At 49.0% G+C, this 19220-nt stretch overlaps 1 protein-coding gene across 1 annotated transcript in view; it reads right to left on the bottom strand.

Annotated features, from left to right (window-relative positions):
* Window positions 1–19220, bottom strand: part of UBE2N (ubiquitin conjugating enzyme E2 N) — a 155221-nt gene that overhangs the window by 77370 nt on the left and 58631 nt on the right. The window contains exon 2 of the mRNA XM_063927621.1: window positions 18036–18282. Within this exon, the coding sequence (XP_063783691.1) occupies window positions 18036–18282 (247 nt within the window). The remainder of the gene's footprint in view (window positions 1–18035; window positions 18283–19220) is intronic.

The following is a 19220-nucleotide window of genomic DNA, read 5'->3' as shown; positions in this document are numbered from 1 at the left end:
GAAGGTGAGGACGAGTCCTCAACTCTGCCCTATCCATATGGAAAGTCAGGTAAGGGCTTTTTCATGACAAAGCCGCCAATTCTGACACATGCCTGGCCGAAGCCAGAGCCAACACATGACCACTTTCCATGTGAGATATTTCAAATCCACGGTTTTAAGTGGCTCAAACCAATGTGATTCCAGGAACTCCAAAACCACATTGAGAACCCAAGGTGCCACTGGGGCACAAAAAAGGGGCTGAATATGCAGCACTCCCTTACAACGTCTGAACTTCAGGCTGACATCCTTCCTGGCTTTGATCAGGGTAGGAATTACTTCCTCCGGAATGCCTTTTTCACTCAGGATCCGGTGTTCAACCGCCATGCCGTCAACGCAGCCGCGGTAAGTCTTGGAACAGACAGGGCCCCTGCTGCAGCAGATCCTGTCTGAGTGGCAGAGGCCATGGGTCCTCTGAGATCATTTCTTGAAGTTCCGGGTACCAAGCCCTTCTTGGCCAATCCGGAACAATGAGTATAGTTCTTACTCCTCTTTCTTATTATCCTCAGTACCTTGGGTATGAGAGGGAGAGGAGGGAACACATAAACCGACTGGTACACCCGCGGTGTCACTAGAGCGTCCACAGCGATCGCCTGAGGTTCCCTTGACCTGGCGCAGTATCTTTTTTATTGAGGCGGGACGCCAGCATGTCCACCTGTGGTCTTTCCCAACGGTTTACCAGCATTTGGAAGACTTCTGGATGAAGTCCCTATTCTCCCGGGTGGAGTCTGCTGCGGAAGTCTGCATCCCAGTTGTCCACTCCCGGAATGAACACTGCTGCCAGTGCTACCACGTGATTTTCCGCCCAACGGGGAATCCTTGTGGCTTCTGCCATTGCCCTCCTGCTTCTTGTGCTGCCCTGCCTGTTTACATGGGCGAGCGCCATGTTGTCTGATTGGATCAGTACGGCTGGTTTTGAAGCAGGGGCATTGTTTGGCTTAGGGCCTTGTAAAGGGCTCTTAGCTCCAGAAAATTTATGTGAAGTGAAATCTCCTGTTTGGACCACAGTCCTTGGAATTTTACTCCCTGTGTGACTGCACCCCAGCCCCGAAGGCTGGCATCCGTGTTTACCAGGACCCAGTCCTGTATTCCGAATCTGCGGCCCTCTAGTAGATGAGCCCTCTGCAGCGACACCCTGGTTCTTGCCGACCGGGTTATCCGCTGCTGTATCTGGAGATGGGACCCGGACCATTTGACAAACAGGTCCCACTGGAAAATCCTTGCGTGGAACTTTCCGAATGGAATTTCTTCGTACGAAGCTACCATTTTTCCCAGGACTCGTGTGCATTGATGTACCGACACCTGTCCCGGTCTTAGGAGGTTTCTGACTAGAGATGACAACTCCTCGGCTTTTTCCACTGGAAGAAACACTTTTTTCTGGTCTGTTCCCAGAATCATTCCCAGGAACAGAAGACGTGTCGTCGGGACCAGCTGTGACTTTGGAATATTGAGAATCCAGCCGTGCTGTTGCAGCACTTCCCGAGAAAGTGCTACCCCCACTACCAACTGCTCCTTGGACCTTGCCCTTATCAGGAGATCGTCCAAGTACGGGATAATTAAAACTCCCTTCTTGCGAAGGAGTATCATCATTTCGGTCATTACCCTGGTAAAGACCCTCGGTGCCGTGGATAATCCAAACGGCAGCGTCTGGAACTGATAGTGACAGTCCTGTACCACAACCTTGAGGTACTCCTGGTGAGGAGGGTAAATGGGGACATGTAGGTAAGCATCCTTGATGTCCAGAGAGACCCTGTAATCCCCCTCGTCCAGGTTCGCAATAATCGCCCTGAGCGATTCCATCTTGAACTTGAATCTTTTGTTATATGTGTTCAAGGATTTTAAATTTAAGATGGGTCTCACCGAACCGTCCGGTTTCGGTACGACAAACATTGTGGAATAGTAACCCTTTTCCTGTTGAAGGAGGGGTACCTTGATAATCACTTGCTGTGAATACAGTTTTTGGACAGCCACCAACACTGCCTCCCTGGCAGAGGGAGTTGCCGGTACGGCAGATTTTAGGAAACAGCGGGGGGGAGACGTCTCGAATTCCAGCCTGTACCCCTGAGATACTGATTGAAGAACCCAGGGATCCACCTGTGAGAGAGCCCACTGTGCGCTCAAATTTCTGAGACGGGCTCCCACCGTACCCGGGTCCGCCTGAGCAGCCCCAGCGTCATGCTGTGGACTTACCGGACGCAGGGGAGGACTTCTGCTCTTGGGAACTAGCTGTGTGCTGCAGCTTTTTCCCTCTACCTTTTCCTCTTGGCAGAAAAGATGAGCCTCTAGTCCTCTACTTTTCTGGGGCCGAAGGGACTGTACCTGATAATACAGTGCTTTCTTTTGCTGTGGGGTAGCTTGTGGCAAAAGTTTTGATTTCCCAGCCGTAGCTGTGGAAACGAGGTCTGAAAGACCATCCCCAAACAGTTCCACCCCCTTATAGGGCAAACCTCTATGTGCCGTTTTGAATCGGCATCGCCCGACCATTGCCGAGTCCATAACCCCCGCCTGGCGGCAATGGTTTTACATAGCGCTTATTTGTGATGCCAGTCGGCAAATATCCCTCTGTGCATCACGCATGTATAAGACAGCGTCTTTTATATGCTCTATTTTCAGCAAAATATTGTCCCTATCTATAGTATAAATATTATCCGACAGGGAATCTGACCACGCAGCTGCCGCACTGCACATCCATGCCGAGGCAATAGTAGGTCTCAATATAATGCCCGTGTGTGTGTATATAGCTTTAAGGGTAGTTTTCTGCTTTCTATCAGCAGGTCCTTCAGGGCGGCCGTATCCGTGACGGTAGTGCCACCTTTTTTAATAAGCGTGTAACCGCTTTATCTACCCTAGGGGGTATTTCCCAACGTGACCTATCCTCTGGCGGAAAAGGGTACGCTGCTTAGAAATTATAAATTTCTTATCGGGGAAAGTCCACGCTTCCTCACACACCTCATATCAATTCCTCAGATGCAGGAAAAACTACTGGTAGTTTTCTCTCACCAAACATAATACCCTTTTTTGTGGTACCTGGGGAAATGTGAAATGTGTAATCAGAAATGTGTAATAAATTTTTTATTGCCTCAATCATGTAACGGGTGGCCCTATTGGAAGGTACGCTAGTCTCATCGTCGTCGACACTGGAGTCGGTATCCGTGTCAACATCTGTGTCTGCCATCTGAGGTAGCGGGCGTTTTAGAGCCCCTGATGACATTTGAGACGCTTGGACAGGCACAAGCTGAGTAGCCGGCTGTCCTATGTCGTCAAACCTTTTATGTAAGGAGTTGACACTGTCACGTAATTCCTTCCATAAGTCCATCCACACCGGTGTCGACCCCGCAGGGGGTGACATCCCATTCACAGGCATTTGCTCCGCCTCCACATCATTATCCTCATCATACATGTCGACACAGCAGTACCGACACACAGCACACACACAGGGAATGCTCTGACAGAGGACAGGACCCCACAAAGCCCTTTGGGGAGACAGAGGGAGAGTATGCCAGCACACACCAGAGCGCTATATATCACAGGGATATCACCTATAGAGAGTGTTTTCCCTTATAGCTGCATATATATTCTATACTGCGCCTAATTTTGTGCCCCCCCTCTCTTTTTAACCCTTTCTGTAGTGCAGGACTGCAGGGGAGAGCCAGGGAGCGATCCCTCCAGCGAAACTGTGAGGGAAAATGGCGCCAGTGTGCTGAGGGAGATGGCTCCGCCCCTTTTTCGGCTGGCTTTCTCCCGCTATTTTAATATATCTGGCAGGGGTTAATATACACCTATATAGCCTCTGGGGTTATATATGGTGTCAGTTTGCCAGCCAAGGTGTTAATATTGCTGCTCAGGGCGCCCCCCCCCCCCCCCCAGCGCCCTGCACCCATCAGTGACCGCAGTGTGTGGTGTGCATGAGGAGCAATGGCGCACAGCTGCAGTGCTGTGCGCTACCTTGGAGAAGACAGAAGTCTTCAGCCGCCGATTTTCCGGACCTTCTTGCTTCTGGCTCTGTAAGGGGGACGGCGGCACGGCTCCGGGAACGGACGACGAGGTCGGGTCCTGTGTTCGATCCCTCTGGAGCTAATGGTGTCCAGTAGCCTAAGAAGCCCAAGCTACCACCACTTAGGTAGGTTCGCTTCTTCTCCCCTTAGTCCCTCGCTGCAGTGAGCCTGTTGCCAGCAGGTCTCACTGTAAAATAAAAAACCTAAACTATACTTTCTTTCTAGGAGCTCAGGAGAGCCCCTAGTGTGCATCCAGCTCAACCGGGCACAGAAATCTAACTGAGGCTTGGAGGAGGGTCATAGGGGAAGGAGCCAGTGCACACCAGATAGTCCTAAAGCTTTCTTTAGATGTACCCAGTCTCCTGCGGAGCCGTCTATTCCCCATGGTCCTTACGGAGTTCCCAGCATCCACTAGGACGTCAGAGAAAATGTAGATGCAGTAACGCCAGAACCTCAACCATGTGGCTATACCAGTCCACTTCCTGTGACTGAGAGGAAGCATGCCTCACAGTCATGAAGTGGAATGCAAACAAATTCAACTGTTGCAAAGCACCAGGCAGCGCATGAGCAGTAACGGCCAGGCACGTCATTGAATTATCATGGCAATCTACATTTGAAAAAGCACCTGTGTGCGAAACGCGTTAGCGAATTGCTGTTCACCCTGCTGAGTGACACCCCACTTTTGGTTCTACCCTGCCGGATTGGGAGCTAAGGACAACCAGCGAGACCTCATACACCTGCCGCCTAACCTGAACCGCAATCAGAGGAGACGCGGCCAGCCAGGTGGAGAGTCTGCTCTGCAAGCGTCCACATACAAGCGGCCCCAACACGCCGAGGGATAGAGACCATCTAGTACCGCTACCACCACGGAGGACAGACGGGGAAAGGGAGAGTAAACACTGCCGCTGTGCACAGCGAGGATCTCCCCAGCACGTCTATGTTCACGGATACGGCGGTAAGCGGCTTATAACAGTCAATAAACTGACAGTCTATGGACTATGCCCAGTATATGAACAAGAACTGTGTCTATATGTAAAGGACTGAGTTCCAACATATTTGGAAAAACACCACTTATTGCTGTGGAAATACAAGTTATGTTTCATTCACATTATATTAGTGGAACAAACAATTGTTCTTAACAACAGGTTTGAGCACTGGATGTTTAAACAGAGAAATAGTTTTAGAATGAGCTCTTAATGAATATGCATGCATATTGAGTTTTTTAATATATTGTTGTGTGAGATATATAATTTTTGCACTAAAATAAAAACCAGAGAGGTGATTTTAAACGTGTCTTTATTCATATACGCACCTGGGGAGACAGCGCAATCAGTCATTTCTTTTTCTTGTGCAATCTACATTTGACACGTCTTTTTTTTATTTCACTGTATAAAACTATCTGCTTACAGTTACACTTCTCACAGTCATGAAAATAGGATTTTAAATACCTTCTGGTAAATCCTTTTCTCGTAGTCCATCAGGGATATTGGGGACACATTAGTACAATGGGTATAGACGGGGGCCCAAAGGAGACAGTGCACTTTAAATTTCTTCAACTGGGTGTGCTGGCTCCTCCCCTCTATGCCCCCTCCCACAGGCAGTTATAGGTAAAACAGTGCCCGAAGGAGAAATTACATACGTGAGAGAAGGAACATAACAACAATAAGTCTGGTGAGATTTATACACCAGCACACCATAAACATAACCGGGCCAGCAACAGCTGGCAACAAACAGCAACCGCTGAACAGGTAACACATAACAGAGAACCTGCAGAAAGTCACCGCACAGTATTTACTGGTAGGTATTTAAAATCCTATTTTCTCTAGCATCCATAAGGGATATTGGGGCCACATTAGTATGATGGGGATGTCCCAAAGCTTCCAGAACGTGCAGAGACATCTGCAGCACCGCCTGCCCAAACTGGGTATCAAACTCGTGGAACTTCACAAAGGTGTTCTTCCCAGACCAGGTAGCCGCTCGGCACAGCTGCAGGGCCGAGACTCCACGGGCAGCTACCAAAGAAGACCCCACTGATCTTGTAGAGTGGGCCTTCAGAGACTGTGGAACAGGTATGGCTGCCAACACATAGGCTTGCTGAATAGTAAGCCGAAGCCAATGAGCAATGGACTGCTTTAAAGCAGGGCAACCCTTTTTCTGTACATCATACAGCATGAACAAGGAATCAGTCTTTCTGGTCCGAGCCGTCCTCTTGATATAGATTTTCAAGGCTCGCACAGCATCCAATGCCTCCGGAGGAGCAGAAGTGCCAGAACTTGACGGGATCACAATAGGTTGATTCAAGTGGAACGCAGAGATGATCTTCAGCAGGAACTGCTGCCTAGTCCTGAGCTCCGCTCTGTCCTCATAAAAGACCAAGTATGGACTTTTATACGATAAGGCCCCCAATTCTAAGACACGTCTAGCAGAAGCCAGGGCCAGTAACATCACTGTCTTCCACGTGAGGTACTTGTCTGCTACCGTCATCAGAGGTTCAAACCAGGAGGACTGCAGAAATCGTAATACCACATCCAAATCCCAAGGTGCTGTAGGCAGCACAAATGGAGGTTGGATGTAAAGCAACCCTTGCAAGAAGGTCTGATCTTCAGGCAGTATAGCCAACTTCTTTTGGAAGAAGATTGAAAGAGCTGAAATCTGAACCTTAATGGAGTCCAGACGTAAGCCTTGATACACTCCAGCCTGCAAGAAACGAAGAAACCTTCCCAAGTGAAATTCGGCAGATGGATATGTGCGTTCCTCTGCCAGATATTATGATAGTGTTTTGACGTCACAGGTTTCCTGGCTTGCACCATAGTGGCAATGACCTTTTTGGAAAGTCCCTTGTGAGCTAGGATGTTCCGCTCAACCTCCATGACGTCAAATAAAGCCGCTGTAAAGTCCGGGTAGACGAACGGTCCTTGTTGAGGAAGATCTCTTCTTAGTGGTAGAGGCCAAGGGTCTTCGACGGACATGTCCAGAAGATCCGCGTACCACGCTCTCCGGGGCAAGCAGAATTGCTTGTCCTCCTTGATGCTGTATCCTCTTGAGAACCTTTGGGATCAACGGAATCAGAGGAAATACGTAGACCAGCTGGTAAGGCCAAGGCGACGTCAGTGCATCCACTGCGCATGCCTGAGGGTCTCTGGTTCGCGAGCAATAGCAACGAAGTTTCTTGTTGAGGCAAGACGCCATCATGTCAATCTGGGGGCAAACCCACCGATCGATGATCTGTTGAAACACCTGAGGATGTAGGCCCCACTCCCCCAGTTGTCTACTCCCGGAATGAAGATTGCGGACAGTGCTATTGCATTTCTTTCTTCTCAGAGGAGTATTCTTGATACTTCTCGCATGCAGGCCCTGCTTTTTGTCCCTCCTTGTCGATTGATGTACGCCACGGCCGTGTCGTTGTCCGACTGGACCTGGATCACCTGGATCCTGGAGCAGAAGGGAGGTCTGAATAAGAGCATTGTAGATAGCCCGAAGTTCCAGGATGTTGATCGGAAGTAGGGCCTCTTGAGCAGAACACCTGTCCTAGAACTGTACCCCTTGGGTGACAGCCCACCACCCCCTCAGACTCGCATCCGTCGTGAGAATACAATCCTGAATCCCGAAGCGTCTGCCTTTCCTGTAGATTGGAAGACTCCAGCCACTACAGGAGTGAAATCCTGGCCTGGGGTGACAGTTGAATCATCCGGTGCATCTGAAGATGGGAACCGGACCACTTGTTTAGGATGTCCAATTGAACGGGTCGGACATGGAACCTTCCATACTGAATGGCCTCGTACGAAGCTACCATCTTTCCCATTAATCTTATGCAAATATGAATGGAAACTCGAGTTGGTCGGAGAACCATGCGAACCACTTCCTGGAGAGTTCTCACTTTGTCCTCTGGGAGGAACACTTTCTGTGCTACAGTATCCAGTAGCATTCCCATAAACAGGAGCCGCTGAGATGGATCTAGGTGGGACTTCTGTAGATTGAGGATTCACCCGTGGTGTGACAGAAGTTGGATAGTGCGATATGGAGCAGTAGGCTCTCCCTGGAACTCGCATTTATCAGGAAATCATCCAGGTAAGGGACCACGTTGACCCCCTGGACCCTGAGCTGGAACATCATTTCCGCCATCACCTTCGTGAACACCCTCGGAGCTGTAGACAGGCCTAAGGGTAACGCCTGGAACTGGTAGTGATCATTCAGCAGTGCGAACCTCAGATAGGCCTGATGAGGAGGCCAAATTGGGATATGGAGGTAGGCGTCCTTGATATCCAGGGACACTAGGAATTCCTGATGTTCCAGGCCTGCGATCACTGCTCTCAGGGATTCCATCTTGAATTTGAAAACCTTCAGGTAAGGATTCAAGGACTTCAGATACAAAATTGGCCTTATAGACCCGTCTGGTTTTGGCACAACGAACAGACTGGAGTAGTAACCTTGTCCTTGCTGTTGCTGGGGTACTGGAACAATGACTTGGGACTGGACCAACTTTGTGATGGCCTGTAGTAGTGTAACACGCATATTTGGTAAGCTTGATTTGAAAAATCGTTGGGGAGGAGCACCGTAGAACTCCAGCTTGCAACCCTGAGAAATAAGGTCCCTTACCCAGGCGTCCTCGCAGGAACTTTCCCAGATGTGGCTGAAGTGACGTAACCGGGCTCCCACCTCGAGATCCTCCTGGGGTGGCGGGCACCGTCATGCTGAGGTTTTTGCGGAAGCTGAACTGGTGCTGTGTTCTTGAGAGCCAGCAACGGCTGGTTTCTTAGGTTTACCCCTGGTGCCTCTAGCTGCATTTGGTGCACCTCTGGCCCTAGATCGAAATCTGGTGGACCGAAAGGACTGAGTAGACGGTCCCGGGTAGGTACGTCTAGCAGGCGGGAGCCCCCGAGGGAAGAAACACAGATTTCCCAGCAGTAACTTTGGAGATCCATGCTTCCAATTCGCCTCCGAAGAGCCATTCACCTGTAAAGGGAAGAGATTCCACATTGCGTTTGGAGTCAGAATCTGCAATCCACTGACGCAACCATATGGCTCTGCATGCTGACACAGCCATAGCAGTGGTCCTAGCATTAATATTGCCAATCTCTTTTAGGGAATCACAGAAGACACTTGCCGTGTTCTGAATGTGTTTTAGGAAAGTCACCGTAGTAACCAGGGTCAAGACACCCGAGACACCCTCCTGAATTTGAGTAGCCCAGGAGTGAATTGCATGTGTTATCCAGCAACCTGCAATGACCGGTCTTTGAGATACACCTGCAGCAATGTAGATAGATTTCAGTGTGGTCTCAATTTTTCTATCCCCCGGGTCCTTTACTGTAAAGGAGCCCGAAGCCGGGAGCACCGCCTTCCTAGAGAGGCGAGAGACAGACGTCTACAGCCGGAGATTCTTCCCAGAACATTCTGCCCTCAGGGGCAAAGGAGAATGTATGCAAAAACCGTTTTGACACCTGATATTTCTTATCTGGATTTTTCCACGCAAGCTTAAATAATTAATCTAATTCTTTGGAATCAGGAAATGTGACAGTCAGTTTCTCTTGTGGGAGGAAAAACGACTGCTGATTAGTAGTGTCCTCTAGGGGAAGCTTTAGCACATCCCTTACAGCCAAAATGAGGGGTTTAATACCCTGCGTAGGGGTGGAATCCCCACTTATGGGATCCACATCATCCTGTAAATCATCATAAGAATCTGAGAGGATTGCAGGTAAAGCACGTTTATATGCACCTGTATTAGACAGGGGGGATGGGGGATCAGCAGCCCTGGCAGCTAGATCTGCTACTGCTTGTTGCAGTACTTGTGTTTTGTTGGCATTTGCAGTGAGGTGAGATGACATATCAGACATCATAGTTTTGACAGCCCCCAGCCAGGAGGGCTCGTGACTCTCCCCCACACTGTCCTCAGCATTTTGTGAGGACAGACTACATTGCTGACACGATATGGAACCAGATGAAAGAGGGGAGAATCTGGTATTACATACACTGCATAACTTGTGTTTTACCACTATGAAGTACACACAATACACATACAACACAGACTGATTTACAATGTAAGCCTGCCCTATTGCATGTGAGAGGAGACACAGAAGAAGAGAGGACACCAGCACACCCAACGCTGCAGAGCCCCAGTGAGGCTGTCAGCGTTTTTCTATACATCACTGAAAACTGTTTATGTAATGAATTCCCTGAGAGGAACAATATCTGTGCACAAATAGCAGCTCTCCCTCAACTACACCCTGTACCAGTAATCCAGCGTGTGACAGTCTGGAGGAGCTGTGTGAGGCTGCTGCTGCTTATGCAGAGGAAGGCGTCAAAATGCTGCAGATCCCGCTTTGATGTAGCTCCGCCCCCCGTAGTGGCGCCGGAGCTACAGATATATATTTATACTGTCCATGTCTCCTAATCATGCTGTAGCCTCACATAAATAATTAGTACAGCCATCGCTAGCCAGTCTCATGTAGGGGCTATAGCGGGTCCTCCCCCAGGAGGGACCCATATGCCTCACCCGTGCTTCTGCCGCACCAGGAACCGGGGGACCCCCCCTAGCGTGGCCCCCGGTTTGTACTCACCACTACGGTTGCGACAGCCAAGGCGCAGTGCTCCATTGAACAAACAACCCCTCAGGACGGCAGTCCTGCAGCGGGGAAGCGGCTCTGCACCTTCCCCAACTCCAACAGCGCAGGTATGCGGTTGCCCAAACAGCATACCGAAAAAAAATAAGTTTTCAAATAAACTGAAGAAAACTCTGGAGCTAGCAGAGTGTGCATCCTCTTCTGAGGGCACTTTTTTCTAAACTGCCTGTGGGAGGGGGCATAGAGGGGAGGAGCCAGCACACCCAGTTGAAGAAATTTAAAGTGCCCTGGCTCCTTTGGACCCCGTCTATACCCATCGTACTAATGTGTCCCCAATATCCCTTATGGATGCTAGAGAAATAAGAGCAGCCAACAGCAGGGGGTGAGTGTTCCTGGTGGGAGGCACGGCTGCACTAAGCCCAGACTTCAGGAAGTTTATCTTTCCACAGACTTGAATGAACAATCCTCTCAGGATTGCCAGTCACTGCGCCAGCTGGAGTAGCGGCTGCTTTGATCCATCAGAATTTGAGCAGCAGAAAGAGAATCTCTTCCTGCAGCAACAGCCAGGGAGAGAAGGAGGAGACTGGGCACAGAGCTGTGTGACAACAGCGGCTTTCCAGGCAGTGCAAGTCTGGTGGCTCCTGAAAGATTAGCTTCCAGCAGCCGCAGGTGGATGTTTCTGATATGGCCACATTAGATGTGACCGTGTCAGGGAAAGCCCAGCTTGGCGTGGTCAAATCTCATGCAACCATGCCAGAGGCAAGTGGTTAAAAAGCACTGGGAGAGAGCAGATGGTGATTGGAAGATTAAGGTTATGTCCACACTAAAGTAAAAGAACAGATGCAGACAGCGACATGCCCCACAAAGTGTGGCAAAGCTTGAACACCTGCCTTTATAGATTAAAAATCTCTATGGTACCTGCAATCACATTACCACCACAGAATTTTATGAAGTAAATTCTAGTGGCTAAAAACACTGGAGTAAAATGAAAAAAAAAAAAGCAGGTCAAGCAGAAGAAAGCTACAAAATCAGGAGAGAAATATAAGGGAAAGGATGAAGAACTTTTGTGAAGGAAGGAATGATTAGAGAATGAGAGTGCTGTCAAGCCAAGAATGGAAATGGAGGTATGCATTTCAAAATGATGTTTGTGAGACAGCTGATGCAGTGCAGTTTGATATGAGCTAATTAGTAAATACTTTTAGCGCTAGATGTTGTTGCCGGACTACAGATGAAACCCTAAAGTCGTTTTCTCTGACGTCCTAGTGGATGCTGGGGACTCCGTAAGGACCATGGGGGAATAGACGGGCTCCGCAGGAGACAGGGCACTCTAAAAGAAAGATTAGGTACTATCTGGTGTGCACTGGCTCCTCCCTCTATGCCCCTCCTCCAGACCTCAGTTAGAATCTGTGCCCGGCCAGAGCTGGATGCACCTAGTGGGCTCTCCTGAGCCTGCTAGTAAAGAAAGTAATGTTAGGTTTTTTATTTTCAGTGGGATCTGCTGGCAACAGACTCCCTGCTACGTGGGACCAAGGGGAGAGAAGCAAACGTACCTGTTCACAGCTAGGTTGCGCTTCTTAGGCTACTGGACACCATTAGCTCCAGAGGGTTCGAACACAGGAAAAGGTCCTCGGTCGTCCGTTCCCGGAGCCGCGCCACCGTCCCCCTCGCAGAGCCAGAAGATCAGAAGTTGGTGATGAAATCGGCGGCTGTAGGCTCCTGTCTTCATTAAGGTAGCGCACAGCACCGCAGCTGTGCGCCATTGCTCCCACTGCACACCACACACTCCGGTCACTGTAGGGTGCAGGGCGCTGGGGGGGGGGGCGCCCTGGGCAGCAATAAGAGTACCTTTGGCATAAAAAAGACACATAATACAGTCTGTGGCTGTATATGTGTAAAACACCCGCCATTTTTTACTCAGAAACAGCGGGACAGAAGCCCGACGCTGAGGGGGCGGGACCTTCTTCCTCAGCACACCAGCGCCATTTCTCTTCACAGCTCCGCTGGAAGGACGCTCCCCAGGCTCTCCCCTGCAGTCTCCTGGCACTAAGAGGGTAAAAAGAGAGGGGGGGCACATAAATTTAGGCAAAAGGTGTATTGATACAGCAGCTATTGGGAAAAATTCACTTCTGGTAGTGTGTATCCCTGTGTATATAGCGCTGTGGTGTGTGCTGGCATACTCTTTCTCTGTCTCCCCATAGACCTTGTGGGGTCCTGTCCTCAGTCAGAGCATTCCCTGTGTGTGTGCTGTGTGTCGGTACGGCTGTGTCGACATGTTTGATAAGGAGGGTTACGTGGAGGCGGAGCAAGTGCAGATAAATGTGGTGTCGCCCCCGTCGGTGCCGACACCTGATTGGATGGATATGTGGAAGGTCTTAAATGACAATGTAAACTCATTACATAAGAGATTTGATTATGTTGCTGCCGGGGGACAGCCGGGCTCTCAACCCGGGCCTGCCCAGGCGCCTCAGAGGCCGTCAAGGTCTCAAAAACGGCCACTATCTCAGTTGGTTGACACAGATGTCGACACGGAGTCCGACTCCAGCGTCGACGAGGATCAGGCACTATTACAGCCCAAAATGACTAAGGCCATCCGATACATGATTATTGCAATGAAAAATGTATTACACATTTCAGAGGCTGACCCTGTCCCTGACAAGAGGGTAAATATGTTTGGGGAGAAAAAGCAGCCAGTGACTTTTCCCCCGTCACATGAATTAAATGAGTTATGTGAAGAAGCGTGGTCTTCCCCTGATAAGAAAGTGGTGATTCCCAAGAGAATACTAATGGCGTACCCTTTCCCGCCAACGGATAGGTTACGCTGGGAATCCTCCCCTAGGGTTGACAAGGCCCTGACGCGCTTATCTAAAAGAGTGGCCCTGCCGTCATAGGATACGGCCGCCCTAAAGGAACCTGCGGATAGGTAGCAGGAAGGTATCTTGAAGTCTGTGTATACACACTCTGGTACTCTACTGAGACCGGCTATTGCTTCAGCTTGGATGTGCAGTACTGTTGCAGCATGGACAGATACTCTGTCAGAGGGGTTGGATACCCTGGACAGGGATACCGTATTGCTAACACTTAGCCATATTAAAGATGTCGTCTTATATATGCGGGATGCCCAGAGGGACATTTGCCTGCTGGGCTCTCGAATAAATGCAATGTCCATTCTGCCAGGAGGGTCTTATGGACTCGGCAATGGACAGGGGATGCCGACTCTAAAAAACACATGGAGGTTTTGCCTTATAAGGGTGAGGAATTGTTTGGGGACGGTCTCTCGGACCTCGTATCCACAGCGACAGCTGGGAAGTCGACTTTCTTGCCACAGGTTTCCTCACAGCCTAAGAAAGCACCGTATTACCAAATGCAGTCCTTTCATTCTCAAAAAAGCAAGAGAGTCAGAGGTGCATCCTTTCTTGCCAGAGGCAGGGGTAGAGGAAAGAAGCTGCACCATGCAGCCAGTTCTCAGGAACAAAAGTCCTCCCCTGCTTCCACTAAGTCCACCGCATGACGCTGGGGCTCCACAGGCGGAGCCAGGAGCGGTGGGGGCGCGTCTCCGAATTTTCTGCAACCAGTGGGTTCGCTCACAAGTGGATCCTTGGGCTATACAAATTGTATCTCAGGGATACAAGCTGGAATTCGAAGTGACGCCCCCTTACCGTTACCTAAAATCCGCCTTGCCAGCTTCTCCCACGGGGAGGGAGATAGTCCTGACGGCTATTCACAAGCTGTACCTCCAGCAAGTGATAATAATGGTACCCCCCCCCCCATCAGCAGGGAAGGTGTTACTATTCCACACTGTTTGTGGTACCGAAACCGGACTGTTCGGTAAGACCCATTCTAAATTTAAAATCCTTGAACATTTACATGAAAAAGTTCAAGTTCAAAATGGAATCGCTCAGAGCGGTCATTGCCAGCCTGGAAGAGGAGGATTTTATGGTATCTCTGGACATCAAGGATGCGTACTTGCATGTCCCCATTTATCCGCCTCACCAGGAGTACCTCAGGTTTGTGGTACAGGACTGTCATTACCAATTCCAGACGTTGCCGTTTGGTCTATCCACGGCACCGAGAGTCTTTACCAAGGTAATGGCGGAGATGATGGTACTCCTCCGGAAGCAAGGAGTTACAGTTATCCCGTACTTGGACGATCTCCTCATAAAGGCGAGGTCCAGAGAGCAGTTGTTGGTCAGCGTAGCGCACTCTCAGGAAGTGTTGCTACGGCACGGCTGGATTCTGAATATTCCAAAGTCGCAGCTGATTCCTACGATGCATCTGCCCTTCCTGGGCATGATTCTGGACACAGAACAGAAGAAGGTATTTCTCCTGGAGGAGAAGGCTCAGGAGTTAATGACAATGGTCAGGGATCTCCTGAAACCAAAGCAGGTGTCGGTGCATCACTGCACGCGAGTCCTGGGAAAGATGGTAGCGTCATACGAAGCCATTCCTTTCGGCAGGTTCCATGCCAGGATCTTTCAGTGGGATCTGTTGGACAAGTGATCCGGATCGCATCTTCAGATGCATCGGCTGATCGCCCTGTCCCCGAGGGCCAGGGTGTCTCTTCTGTGGTGGCTGCATAGTGCTCATCTTCTCGAGGGCCGCAGGTTCGGCATACTGGACTGGGTCCTGGTGACCACGGATGCAAGCCTCCGCGGATGGGGGGCAGTCACTCAGGGAAGAAACTTCCAGGGGCTGTGGTCAAGTCAGGAGACTCGTCTGCACATAAACATACTGGAATTAAGGGCTATATACAACGCCCTGAGTCAAGCGGAGCCCCTGCTTCGAGACCAACCAGTGCTGATTCAGTCAGACAACATCACGGCAGTCGCCCATTTAAACCGACAGGGCGGCACAAGAAGCAGGGTGGCGATGGCGGAAGCCACAAGGATTCTTCGTTGGGCGGAGAATCACGTACAAGCACTGTCAGCAGTGTTCATTCCGGGAGTGGACAACTGGGAAGCAGACTTCCTCAGCAGGCACGACCTCCACCCGGGAGAGTGGGGACTTCATCAAGAAGTCTTCGAGCAGATTGCAAATCGGTGGGAACGGCCACAGGTGGACATGATGGCGTCCCGCCTAAACAAAAAGCTAAAAAAATATTGCGCCAGGTCAAGGGACCCTCAGGCGATAGCTGTGGACGCACTGGTAACTCCGTGGGTGTTCCAGTCGGTATATGTGTTTCCTCCTCTTCCTCTCATACACAAGGTACTGAGAATAGTAAGAAAAAGAGGAGTGAGAACGATACTCATTGTTCCGGATTGGCCAAGAAGGACTTGGTACCCAGAACTTCAAGAGATGGTCACAGAGGACCCATGGCCTCTGCCTCTCAGACAGGACCTGTTGCAGCAGGGGCCCTGTCTGTTCCAAGACTTACCGCGGCTGCGTTTGACGGCATGGCGGTTGAACGCCGGATCCTAGCGGAAAAGGGTATACCGGATGAAGTAATTCCTACGCTGATAAGAGCTAGGAAGGATGTGACAGCAAAGCATTATCACCGCATATGGCGGAAATATGTTGCTTGGTGTGAGGCCAGGAAGGCCCCTACAGAGGACTTCCAGTTGGGTCGTTTTCTGCATTTCCTACAGTCAGGTGTGACTATGGGCCTCAAATTAGGGTCCATAAAGGTTCAGATCTCGGCCCTATCCATTTTCTTTCAAAAAGAACTGGCTTCACTGCCTGAGGTTCAGACGTTTGTAAAGGGAGTGCTGCATATTCAGCCTCCTTTTGTGCCACCAGTGGCACCTTGGGATCTTAACGTTGTGTTTGATTTCCTGAAATCCCACTGGTTTGAGCCACTTAAGACCGTGGAGCTAAAATATCTCACGTGGAAAGTGGTCATGCTATTGGCCTTAGCTTCGGCTAGGCGTGTGTCAGAATTGGCGGCTTTGTCATGTAAAAGCCCCTATCTGATCTTCCATATGGACAGGGCAGAATTGAGGACTCGTCCCCAATTTCTCCCTAAGGTGGTATCATCGTTTCATTTGAACCAACCTATTACGGTGCCTGCGGCTACTAGGGACTTGGAGGATTCCAAGTTGCTGGACGTAGTCCGGGCTTTGAAAATTTATGTTTCCAGAACGGCGGGAGTCAGAAAGTCTGACTCGCTGTTTATTCTGTATGCAGCCAACAAGGTTGGCGCTCCTGCTTCGAAGCAGACTATTGCTCGCTGGATCTGTAGCACGATTCAGCTGGCTCACTCTGCGGCTGGATTGCCGCATCCAAAATCAGTAAAAGCCCATTCCACAAGGAAGGTGGGCTCTTCTTGGGCGGCTGCCCGAGGGATCTCGGCTTTACAGCTTTGCCGAGCTGCTACTTGGTCGGGTTCAAACACATTTGCTAAGTTCTACAAGTTTGATACCCTGGCTGAGGAGGACCTTGAGTTTGCTCATTCGGTGCTGCAGAGTCGTCCGCACTCTCCCGCCCGTTTGGGAGCTTTGGTATAATCCCCATGGTCCTTACGGAGTCCCCAGCATCCACTAGGACGTCAGAGAAAATAAGAATTTACTCACCGGTAATTCTATTTCTCGTAGTCCGTTGTGGATGCTGGGCGCCCGTCCCAAGTGCGGACTTCTTCTGCAATACGTGTATATAGTTATTGCTTACTAAAGGGTTATTGTTATGAGCCATCCGTTGATTGAGGCTCAGTTGTTGTTCATACTGTTAACTGGGTATGGTTATCACAAGTTATACGGTGTGATTGGTGTGGCTGGTATGAGTCTTACCCTGGATTCCTAATCCTTTCCTTGTAGTGTCAGCTCTTCCGGGCACAGTTTCCCTAACTGAGGTCTGGAGGAGGGGCATAGAGGGAGGAGCCAGTGCACACCAGATAGTACCTAATCTCTCTTTTAGAGTGCCCAGTCTCCTGCGGAGCCCGTCTATTCCCCCATGGTCCTTACGGAGTCCCCAGCATCCACTACGGACTACGAGAAATAGAATTACCGGTGAGTAAATTCTTATTTTTAGTGGTTGAAAACACACCATAAAAATATAAAACACATTGGGCTCAATTCAATTCAGCGTGAATGGAATAGTGCCGGGAAGGAGGTCCCGGAGCTATTCAATTCAGCATGCTGTTATGTCAGAGAATGCCGGTTTTCGCAACTTAAACATAGTGATTATTTGCGAAAACTGCCTTTCTCCAACTTAAGTTAACAGCAACGCGCCAGTAGTTTTGTCAGATTTCTGCTTGGACCACAGGAGGGGTGCGCATAGAAATACTATAGTCGGCCATAACATTAAGCTGAATTGAATAGCTCCAGGAGCTCCTTCCCGGTGCTATTCAACTCGCGCTGAATTGAATTGAGCCCATTGAATCCTTTTTAACCTCTCCCCCACCATTCTACTCCCAACTTTTATCATGACTGGAGTGAGGGGTAGGATGGAAAGCTAAACTGAAGAAAAAATCCACCACATCTGTTTAGCATGAGTTCATCCAAATTAAGTGACTTACCTTTCAAAATATCTAAACATATCCTCCCCAACTTGTCTACATTGGGGTGATATATTTTGGTCATGAAGCGTACTTTGGGAGCTGCCATTGGGTACTCTTCAGGAAGGAATAATTCAAGTTTAAAAGTCCCTCCCTCAAAGGGTGAATCCTGTGGACCGGCAATTACAACATGGAAATAACGTGCATTGCAGTCATCTGGCTCAGCTTTTATTCCAGGGACTGGCTCTGCCATTAAGCGCTGGGTTTCCTGAAATACATAATAACCAATAATAGTTAAACGTATTACAACATCCTACTTGTTTTATGTGCTCATCAATTATGTCCCTCACTCATTAACATAACCTGCTCCTATTTAGCAATTGTGGTTGCACCACCACAAGAATACTCCCATCCAATTCAGACCAGAAACATATTCCCTAGAGTATTACAATCTTATTAGCTACATAAACCAGACTACATTTCTCAATTTGATGTTAACGTTATCCATATAAATAATAGTTACAAATCATTTCAAAATGAAAGGTAGATGGATAATGGACTGTACGAGAATAACGGTCCAAGTACCAAATTAGTTTTAATGAAAGAATTATTCAGTTTTAAAACATTCGCTAGAAATCCTTTTTATGGAAGTAAATAAGCATTGGGAGTTGCAGACAACAACATTATTGAAATATTGCTGTCTTCTACATTTGTATAGGACCTATCAGAAAAATAGAATTAGACAGCAGAATAGAACAACTTGGCCCATCTAGTCTGTATACACTCACACACCAGGGTTAATTGTCAGGAACTAATTGACCTACCAATATATTTTGGGAGTAAATCGGAGTACCCGGTTTCATGGTTTATAATATATATTACTTATATATAGGCAGGCTGACCATATTATCTCTTTAACCTGGGACACTTATGAATTACACAGGTTCTGGGCTGCTTAAAACCTGGTGAAATGCAGGCTTGTAGTCAGCCAGCCACAGAACCTGTGTAATTCATGAGTGTCACAGGTTAAAGGGATAATATGGTCAGCCTAATATAGGGAACAGATCAATCAAAACAAACATTATATATATATATATATATATATATATATATATATATATATATATATAGAATTTTGTTATGCCCGGCACTCCCAATGCAATAAGATTAATCCGGGTGCCCTCCGCAGTAAATAATCCATGGAGT

This window comes from Pseudophryne corroboree, chromosome 6 (genome assembly GCF_028390025.1).
Source record: "Pseudophryne corroboree isolate aPseCor3 chromosome 6, aPseCor3.hap2, whole genome shotgun sequence".
Lineage (NCBI taxonomy): Eukaryota > Metazoa > Chordata > Amphibia > Anura > Myobatrachidae > Pseudophryne > Pseudophryne corroboree.
This window is presented reverse-complemented; position numbering and strand designations above follow the sequence as displayed.